This window comes from Hemicordylus capensis, chromosome 7 (genome assembly GCF_027244095.1).
Source record: "Hemicordylus capensis ecotype Gifberg chromosome 7, rHemCap1.1.pri, whole genome shotgun sequence".
NCBI lineage: Eukaryota > Metazoa > Chordata > Lepidosauria > Squamata > Cordylidae > Hemicordylus > Hemicordylus capensis.
Genome location: NC_069663.1, coordinates 19,788,224 through 19,798,492, shown reverse-complemented (window position 1 = coordinate 19,798,492; position 10,269 = coordinate 19,788,224). Strand labels below are relative to the sequence as shown.

The 10,269-nt window shown below is 46.3% G+C and overlaps 1 protein-coding gene across 1 annotated transcript; it reads right to left on the bottom strand.

Annotated features, from left to right (window-relative positions):
- Positions 1-2,886: 2,886 nt before the first annotated feature.
- LOC128332823 (sushi, nidogen and EGF-like domain-containing protein 1) lies at positions 2,887-10,269 on the bottom strand. The gene is made up of 6 exons (XM_053267583.1): positions 10,233-10,269; positions 9,796-9,926; positions 8,593-8,874; positions 6,772-6,909; positions 3,621-3,790; positions 2,887-3,031 (listed from the first exon to the last, which is right to left on the bottom strand). The coding sequence occupies exons 1-6, from the start codon at positions 10,267-10,269 to the stop codon at positions 3,028-3,030; spliced, it is 762 nt and encodes a 253-aa protein (XP_053123558.1). The 3' UTR covers positions 2,887-3,027.

Genomic DNA, 10,269 nt, shown 5'->3' with positions numbered 1-10,269 from the left:
CTCCCTAAATGGACCAACTGTCAAATCATGCAACTTGTGATCTGACCAATCAAATACACCTCACCAGCCACATTTTGTGGGTTGTCGAGTGCTTAACAAACAAAACTAATGAAGTTTAGTAGCCCCTGGTGGGTGCCATGTATTCTTTGTTTGTTTGTTTGATTGATTTCTAGACCGCCCTTACAGAATAGCTCAGGGCAGTTTACAAATACCACAAAACAGTTAAAATCGATCAAAGATCAAAAACAAAGATTTTAAAATACAATAAAGCAGCTAAAAAATAAAACAACTCAAAACCTTATAAAACCCCAATACATTAAGAAACCCTTTAAAACAATTTCTTTTAGAATTTGTTTGGCTTCTCTTGGAAACTCATAGATGGTTCACTTTGGAAGGGATCCTGAAATTCAATTTGAATTTCCCATTTTTGAAATTTGGGCACTATCCCTAATGTGGTGACTCCTGAGGATTTGCACTAGTCCGAGAATCTGTTTTCTACACTTTTTCTTAATGCAGGGATCTCTCAGTTTGCCTCAGGATTTTGCTTTATGACAAACTCAATGGATGTGAGTTCCATCTAGTCACCCACCTGCCCCCGACAAATGTTTGTGAGTCTTCCTGAGATAATTTTGCTTTTCTTTAAATTCCCTGGATGTTTTGCCTTAGCTGGAACCACCAGATCCACCCCAACATTTTGGATAAATTTGGTAGTCGCTTCTAGGCAGGGTTAAGGGCTCTGGGTGCAGAATCTGGGCACAACTTCTACACACAGGAAATGGCAGCTGAAGTCATAATCCTCACCAACTAGCTTCAAACCTTCAGACCTGATAGGTGCGGCTGATGTTTATATTATGCAGCTTGTCTGTGGGGTTTACACAGTGGCTGTGCATCCTGTTTTATCCCTACATGCTCTGCAATGTCAATGTTAGTACATTGGCAACGTTACAATATACAGAAGCCAAAAGTCCATTCAACTGGAGTTCAAGGATTTCAGCCCACAGAGTTTGAAGGGACTGAAGCACCTGAAGCCTGTTTTCAAAACTAGGGTGCTTTCCAGTTTAGCCACTCAACAGCAGCAAAATGCTTCCGTTCAGGCAAATCGCTTCCAAAACGTAAACAACAAGGGGAGCAGTTCCGCGAAAACTTACAATCTAAAAAACCAACTTTTTAATGTCGGATAAACGACGTCATAGCACTATATTGTAGTGATTAAATTCGAAACAAGGCATTGGAAATATGAATGGCACCCTGCTGTCAGAATAGGGACTGCGGTGTCACAACACAGGAAGTGTGGAAGCACACTTCAGAGATTCGTTGTGAGCCTGTTGCAGGGTCTAATCTGGAAAGCACCCAGGGCTCAAATCTGGAAGAATGTGGGGCTTCTCCCTTTTTCCTGGCTGGGCTCCTGTACCCTGCATGATGAGCAGGAACTCAGCAGGATACAGGGGTGGTTTTTTGTTTGTTTTTAAACCAGTGTAGGAGTGCTGCAAAGGGTAAATTTAACCCCTGCTAACTGAGCAAAGGCACACCTTTTAAAGTGGCGATTCTCTTACATTTAGCAGGGGGAGAGCAACTGGCCCTATCCATCCCCAGCACAGTATCCCTCCAGTGGATGTTGCTGTGGTCTGCCTTATGTTTCTTTTTAGATTGTGAGCCCTTTGGGGACAGGGGACCATCCTATTTATGTATTATTTATTTTCCTATGGAAACTGCTTTGAGAATTTTGTTGAAGAGCGGTATATAAACAGTAGTAGTAGTAGTAGTAGAAGTAGAAGAAGAAGAAGAAGAACTGCTCCTGGCTGATTTTCTGCCTGTGAAACTACTCAACAGGGACAGGAACTGTGCCAGAAAAAAGAGAAGCATCAACTCCTGGAAAAAAGTGTGGGCAAAGGGGCAGCTTTTAAAGTGGAGACCCTCTTATATTTAGCAGGAGGAAGGCAAACTGTCCCAATTCAACTCCAGCACAGCATTCCTTCTGTGACTGTTGCTGCTCTTTGCCTTGTGTTTCTTTTTAGATCGCTAGCCCCTTTGGGACAGGCAATTATTTTCACGTTACAAGCATTTATGACGAATATTTATATACCGCTTTTCAACCAAAGTTCCCAAAGCGGTTTACAACAAACCATTAAAACAGTAAAGAGCTAAAACAATTTTTTAAAAAACCAATATAACAACAATTAACAATGTAAAAACATTTTAAAACAACAATTAAACAATCGCAGTAAGTAAATAAAGAGAATCGCCACTTTGAAAAGGTGCCCCTTTGCTCAGTGAGCAGAGGTTGAAGACCAACATATTACTGTTGCTACTATTATGACGATGACAACTAAAGCATTGAATGAGGCTGGAGACACCCGAGATCAAGTCCCTGCTCGGCTAGGAAGCCATTGGGCTGACCTTGGGCCAGTCACAATCTCTCAGCCTAAACCTACTTCACAGGGTTATTGTGAGAATAAAAGGATAGTCCCTGAGCTCCTAGGAGAAAAAGCAAGATATAGAAGAACTTTTCTGGCAGAATATTATCACAATACACCCCACACATCTGTGTTTAGGGGAGCAAGGTTCAGAGTGCACCCCATCTCTCCCCCCTCCACACACACCCTGGGTCCATCAAACAGAAAGAAGTTACAAACACCCAACTTTTAGTTCGCATCTCCTCTGGAAAGGACGGTGTGCATTCACATATTGGCCAAATTTACCTCGAAGTCCCTGTGAGCTATCGGGGAACACTTTCACACACAATTTGGGTTTTTCACTGTGCATTAGAGTGTAGTCTGATTTATATCCAACTTCAAACTCGCAATAAAGCCTCGCAGTAAAGCCTGCTGTCTGAGAAAACTTGAGGCCCAGTTCTCATCACCCAAGAAACAGGCAACAGCAATATGATGAGCACAATCATTTATTGCAATCAAGTGGGGTGCCAGAAGAGGGCAGCAGAGGGGTCATCGCTAGGGTTGAAGTTCATGCTGTCTGGAATGGATGCTGGTCTATGTGCTGATGAGGATGTACTCTGGATTGGAGAGGTACTTATCTGGTAAAAGAAACAAGATTTGCACTGGAAAGGAGATAGCATCCCCACACCCTAAGGCAGTTTTAGCAACTCACAAACATGTTCTTTTTGGCACACTGACCCCTTGAAAGAAAATAAAAAAGAATTAGCTCTAATTCCAGTTTAGAAAAGCTTCCTCTTTTCTGGAGGTGATGAATATTCACTATATTTATGCGGGTCAAAGACCATAATAAAGACTGATTGTTTGATTGTTTGATTGATATTCACTATTGGTGACTTAGTAAAACCTGTCTTAAAATAAGGATGCCCGAAGGCCAAACTACATGTGATGTAAAAATGTATAGTTTAGTCCTGATCTGGAGTGGACAGGGCTGTGGGACAGGGCTTAGGTCAGGATTAGGGCTGCAGCACAGAGGGAGGGGCAGTTACCCCCTCACGTGTTTAATTCCCGACAAAACCAGAACAGCTCCTCTGGAGTTCTATTAGCCCCAGGAGGGAAGTGTCCCTTGGTTCCAATAGTCTTGGGAAGCCCTTTGCACGTTTCTTTTAATGAAGATGGGGGACTTGGCGTCCTCGCCCCCACAAGCCCCAGAGGACTCCATGCACTTACACCAAACAGTCACTTTGTTCTGTGGTTACTCCGATGACAAATTCATCCACTTGGAACACCCAGCGTCCCGGGACACGCACATTGGTGGTTGATGCAATATTGAGGATATCAGGGGTGCGGGAACCAGGGATGTTGTAATAATTTGTTTTGTCTCCACTGTCAAATCCAGCCTGGAGGGGAGGCAAAAGAGATGGATCCCAGCAAAGCTGTGGTGCCGTGTCCATTTATACGTAGTGTTGACTCTTGGACCGATTCATGGCAACTGGATGTGTGCTTGCATGAGCAAAGCAGCTGTTTCCACACTTGCAAGCCAGGCCTGTCACCAGTGTTCTCTCTAACAGGGATTCCCAGATGTTGACTACAACTCCCAGAACCCCCAAGCAAAAGCCATTGCAGCTGAGGATTCTGGGAGTTAGTCAGCAACATCTGGGAATCTCTGTTAGAGGGAGCACTGCCCGCCACCCATACATTAACACAACCATTGAATTGAGGCAGGGGTTCCCAACCTCTCCCAAGATCCTCCACCCACTTGTAAATGCTTAACCTCTGCAAACTTGGCAAAGAGGCCCCTTTTCACATGATGATGATTCTCTTTATTTAGCAAGGGGAGAGTAACTGGCCCTATCCACCCCCAGCACAGTACCTCCAGTGACTGTTGCTAGTGTCTATCTTGTGTTTCTTTTCAGATTGTGAGCCGTTTGGGACTAGGGGTCCATCTTATTTATTTATTATTTCTCTGTGTAAACTGCCCTGAGCCATTTTTAGAACAAACAAACAAATCTGTGGTCCTCCAGATGTTGCTGAACTACAATGTCCATCGCTCGCAGCCACAATTTATTGTGGCTGGGAATGATGGGAGTTGTACTTCAGCAACATTTGGAGGCCCACAGGTTGGGAACCCATGAATTAGGGACAATGTCCTTGTGGTAACCTTGTGGTTGAAGATCTACAATAGTATCTTCAGAAAGGAGGATTTCTACACTTTGGGGAAGAATCGATGGGTTCTTCCATCCCTACCCATAAATAACATTCAGGTGAAGCTGTGAAAAGGCCTTTTGCAGGAACACAGAAAAGATGCAGATTGTAGTACTGGCCACAGAATTGAGCTTCCTCAGAATCTGAGCTTTCAATATTTTTTAAAAAAATCAAACCCTCAACTTTCTAGTCCGGTTGCAAAAAACAAACTAGAAAATGGGTGTGCAAAGCCTTGTGGATCCCACAAGCCAGCCACATTACTAAATAAGACCCACATACACCAGATAGTTTCAGTGAGACTATTCCCACGATCACCCAAACGTGGTCTAAGGGAGCCCAGCCCACTTTTGGGTGAATGTGTGCTGCAATGGGAGCTGTGCAGCTCCCGACAGCTAGCCACAATAAATCCCCCTCCTCTTAAATAAGGTTAACGGAGCAATGGCTCCGTTAACCTTGTTGTGCTTGTGTGTCGCCGCGGTGCGCGGTGACACATGAATAGACCCCCGACTGGGAGGCTGCAAGCAGCCTCCTGAGCTCGGGGTCTCTCCAGGATGTGCTGTATGCTCATGCAGGACATCCTGGAACTTCCGGGGGCTGCACGGCCCCTGATCTCCGTAGCTCCCACTGGCTCCATGATGGAAAAAGTAAAACGTAGCAGGATAAGTTGTGCAACATAAGCAAAATCCGAATTTTAATTTTGTTTTGTTTGAGTTTTTAGCACAGAGTACAAAAAGCTCTGGCACAGCCTTCTAAATAGCCCTAGCCAGACATGCAGATATTTTAGACCAAAAAGTGTGCCGTTCATCTATTATTTTTAAAAAACTTATTTCTGATTAATGGAGATTGTGCGCTGGTTCTTAGATAGCATCTATATTCTGATACGGCATTTGAAGCAAACACTGGGCATACTATTGAGGTGATATTAATCAAAAATAGCCAGGAAATCTGCCCCAGATAATGACATCTAGATTTATTAGCCCTCAAACTACAATTGAATAATCTCTCTGCTCATGTATCACTCTGTTAACAAAACAGGTGTGGTCATAAATGATAAATGATGCTTTGAATATTTAGGTGGTGTTTTTTAAAAGGTCTTTCACTGAAAATCTAAGATCCTTTTCCAGGATTCTCAGTGAAAAGCACACTTCATTAATGAGGAATCTTATATTGATAACTATGCCATCCAGTCCTGTTTCTCTGAGTAAATCTTCAATAAATGATGGAACTCATTTGTCAGAAGAACATATTTCATATACCTGAATGTCTCCCATTTTAAATGAAGCCTCTCACTTGCAATTAATTTTAATGCTTTAGATGTGCTAACACATCTTGATGTTGCTCACACCGCATGATGCTGAAATTCAGCAAATCTCAATGGATGGAAAGATTAATTTGTGGCAATGGTAATGTGACATTTTTTGATTGCCTTACTTGTAACATTTGTCAGTCATTTAGTCAAATTTATGCTGTTGCTGCCTCGAGACTCTGGAACATGCTCCCTGCTGAAATAAGAGGCCACCCCCCCCACCCACCATCTCTGACAACTTTTTAAACTCTCTGAAGACCTGTTTTTTCCTCCACCCAAGTTTTTAACTGGATTGTGGTTTTAAATTGTTTGAAGTACTTCACTTTAAATCTGTCTCATGTTGTTGTAAATCGCTGAGAGACAGAAGTTTGGGGTGATCTACAAATCTGATAAACAAATCAATAAATTAATTGCCGTCTGATTGACAAATGTTATAGCTTGCTTTTCTTCCGACAGGAGTTTACACTTTATTCTCAGGAAGCCTTACCTATCCAGGCAGCTTACTGAGATATACCTGCTTGGTTGCAGTTGCAGAATTGTCTCATGTGCCGACGGACCATCCTCTGGATCAGGGATGCTCAACTTTGGCCCTCCTGCAGATGATGGCTTACAACTCCCATCATCCCTGGCTATTGGCCACTGTGGCTGGGGATTCTGGGAGTTGTAGTCCAAAAACAGCTGGGGGGTGGGGGCTAAGTTGAGCAGGCCTGCTCTGGATCTGAATCTCATCATTATACATGTATACATAATGCATTAAATGAAAGTTATATTTGTTTAGGGTTTTGACATTTCTCCGAAGGACCACTCGCCTGGCTCTGTTACGACTCTGTTGAGATTCCTTCTCATTTGCACATGATCAGATTTGCTCACCTGTGCTGGGGTTCCTCCAAGGCCCGTCTTAGCATCTCCACCACTTGCTATGCCCGTTGTCCACTGAATGTCAAGGTAGTTCATCATGATGAAGGCTATTTTCTCATTGGTGGTTAAGACAGCTTGGAAGGTGTTGGTCTGCAGCCGAAGGGGAAGAGAGATTTGGCACTACTCCCGGACTGGACTACAAGTAACTAAAGCCCCATTCAAAAGCTGGCCTGGATCAAGGAATGGATTCGCCAAACACACCACAGTGAGCCTTGCCTCCACTTCAAGACTGGACTAAAGCCCCATTCAAAAGCTGGCCTGGATCAAGGAATGGATTTACCAAAAACTCCACAGCTTGCTCATTGAGAATTATTAAACAGGATTGTCAGAATTCTGCTCTGACCCCTTAGAACCCTGTTCCTTAAAAGGCATCACAGGTGCTATCGGTGAAGCTATTCTCACAACCAGGAGGAATCGGTCTAAGGGAGCCTAGCCCGATTCCTCCTGGTTGCCTGTTGCCACGGGACCTGTGCAGCTCCTGGCGGCAAACTGCCAAAAGTACCCCTCCCCTTAAATGAGGTTAGCGGAGCGAGAACTCCACTAACCCTGTTTGGTGGATCGTGTGCTGCCATGGCGTGGCTCTGGCAACACACGAGGAGACCCCCACCGGGAAGCTAAAACATGCCTTCTGGCCCCGGGGGTCTCTCCGGAATGCCCTGTGTGCTCATGCGGGGCATCGTGGAACGTCTGGGAGCCAGCTGGCCCCTGATCCCCACCGACTCTGCCGGCTCCGTGACGGGAACCTTGGACAGCTCCCTGCCCGTGTGCAGGGAGCGCGGGCTGAGACCACTCTCCTTGCACCAACCCGAGCAGTGCTTCACACAAATTGTGTGAAGCGCCTCAGCATCCACAAACCCTCACCACTTAGCCAAACACTCCGGTAATTCCACACAATCAAAACCGATCTTCTACCTGGGATTGGTAGCTGTGTGTGCTCCAAATTTTCGGTTGTGTGGAAGCAAGGTGAGGGGAGAACTTGGGTAGAAGTGTTGTGTGGAAGCAAGGTAGGAGGGCAACCTGGGAAGAAGTGATTGTGTGGAAGCAAAGTTGGAGGGAAAGCTGGGTAGAAGTGATTGAAGCTATTCCCACAAGCACTGGAAAGTGGGCTACGGGAACTTAGCCACTTTCCAGTGGTTGTGGGAACCACCGGGCTTGCAGGTGAGCCTGGTACTCCAAGGAGGCTAGCCTATCTAAAGGACCCTCCCCTTAAATGAGGTTAACGGAGCGAGTGCTCCGTTAATCTCATTCCGTTGCTCATGGGTTGCTGCAGTGCGGGCGACACACGAGTAGACTCCCAGGCTCAGGGGTCTCTCTAGCATGCCCCACGCGCTTGTGTGGGGCATCCTGGAACTTCCATGGGCCACATGGCCCCCGATTCTTGCAGCCCCTACCAGCTCTGTGACGGAGCTGGCAGTCATGTGGGTGGCCAATTCGGCCACCCAGCCAGGAGCGTCTGCTCGTCTGCAGGGAGATCAGGGATTACATGTCAGATTACAGTCTCTGTAAAAGCTGGTTCAGAAGTTCAACTTTTTGAGCAAGGTTCAACTTGCTTAACATTGTTCTAGCGATACCATGCTCTTCAAATGTTTTTCCAGCCTTCCCCATGGAATCAGCATCTCTCCCAGTGGAGTTCTGCAGACCAATAAGCCCCCTCCTAAGTATACAGGTCATGGCAATGTTCTCCCCACTGCACTGATGCAGTGAATAAGTAGCTCCATGTGGCTGGAAGTACATTAAAGGGTACCAGAGGATACAGATGAATTGGAGACCTACCTTTTTGGAGGCAGAACCAAAGTAAGCGACATGGTCCCAGGTGGCAACCAGGGCCCAGACTGCTGTGAAAGGGACCTCAGGGAAGTACTGGTTGATGTCCTCAGTGCAACGGCTGAGCAGCTTTGGGTCCTGGGTCTGCCTCCACCAAATATCCCCACCAAACTCATTGTTGACATCACCCCAATAGGGGGCGACAAAGGGTGATCCGGCATCCAGGGGGAAAGGGTCAGGTGTGTACTGTGAGACATTCACACCAAAGGAGACCACACCGTTGTTGTTCACCTGAAGACAGAAGGAAAGGCAAACGACAGCTTATAGATATTTAGACAGATGGACAGACAGATAAAGGGGCCATTCACACAATTAAAAATTGTGTTCTTCCCAGGTTTGGGAGCTGTGTGTGCTCCCAGTTTTCGGTTGTGTGGAAGGAAGGTAGGAGGAAAATCTGGGTAGAAGTGATGGTGTGGCCTCCAAGGTAGGAGGAAAAGATACCCAGGTTTTCCTCCTACCTTGTTTCCACACAGCCGGAAATTGGGAGCACACAGAGCTCTCAAATCTGGAAAGCAGGGTCCACCCTGGTTGCATATGAAAGGGAGACTAGAAGTGTGAGCACTGTAAAATATTCCCCTCAGGGGATGGAGCCACTCTGGGAAGAGCAGAAGGTTCCACGTTCCCTCCCTGGCAGCATCTCCAAGATAGGGCTGAGAGAGATTCCTGCCAGCAACCTTGGAGAAGCCGCTGCCAGTCTGTGAAGACAATAATGAGCTAGAACTCCTTGTGTGTTGCTGTGGCGTGCAGCCGCAGCTCAGCAATACACAATTTTAAAAAACCATGGCTAATGGAGCACTCGCTCCGTTTTACTCATTTTAGGTGAGGGCTACTTAAGCGGGTGTTACCCATTTTGAGGAAACCGGGCTAGCAGTGGTTCTCACGCTCGCCCAAAAGCAGGCTAGGCTCCCTTAGCCCGCTTTTGGCCGATCGTGAGAATAGCCTCAGTGTGACGTTTCAGATATGGTCATCTGCCGCTGCACCAGGCGACACACCCTGCCTCTTCTGAGAGGTGTAAAGAGGGGATACAAAGGGATTAAGGGATACACAGAGAGAAGCAGAGGGGCAGGCTGGTAGGCCGAGCTCTGTGGCAAACGTCCTCCCGGCAGAGCAATAAAAACAAGACAGTGTTGATTCTGGCCAGGCATTACGTACAAAGAGCTTGTTGTGTTCCTTGCCATAGAAAGTGAAGGGCACTGCAGTGGAGATCATTGGAGACGTCCCATCATCTGACTTGGGATTCTTGGTGTCTCCCACGTCTGGCCCATAAGGATACATCAAGGATTCTACAGCAAAGAGAACAGCTTCTTAATGATCAGAGAGCCCTGGACAGCAACTAGTTAACAAGTGGGTCACTCGATCTCTGATTTGGTGTGTTGGGCCAACCCCAACCCCATCCTCTTTCCCCTGAAGAGGACCTATTGCTACAGTCATTGCCCTTTCCATGCCCCAGCTTCTGCCTCCTCTTTGACAACTGGAGTGGGATAGTTTGTATTCCCCAAGGAGCGGCATTTGGCCCTGAAGCGTCGTCCAGCTGCTGATCCCGACCACACAGCCTCATCTCTTAAACGGTTTAGAACCCAAACACTCACGATGCTGGTGAGAGTCCTGTGCACCATCACGAGCCAT

Excerpts from the sequence above, each read along its gene's own strand:
- LOC128332823 (XM_053267583.1), bottom strand. The coding sequence starts at position 10,269 with ATGGCTCGTGATGGTGCACAGGACTCTCACCAGCATC. Across the intron at positions 9,927-10,232 it reads ACAGGACTCTCACCAGCATC|AATCCTTGATGTATCCTTAT; the intron begins GTGAGTGTTTGG and ends TCTTTGCTGTAG. Across the intron at positions 3,791-6,771 it reads TTGGAGGAACCCCAGCACAG|GCTGGATTTGACAGTGGAGA; the intron begins GTGAGCAAATCT and ends CCTCCCCTCCAG.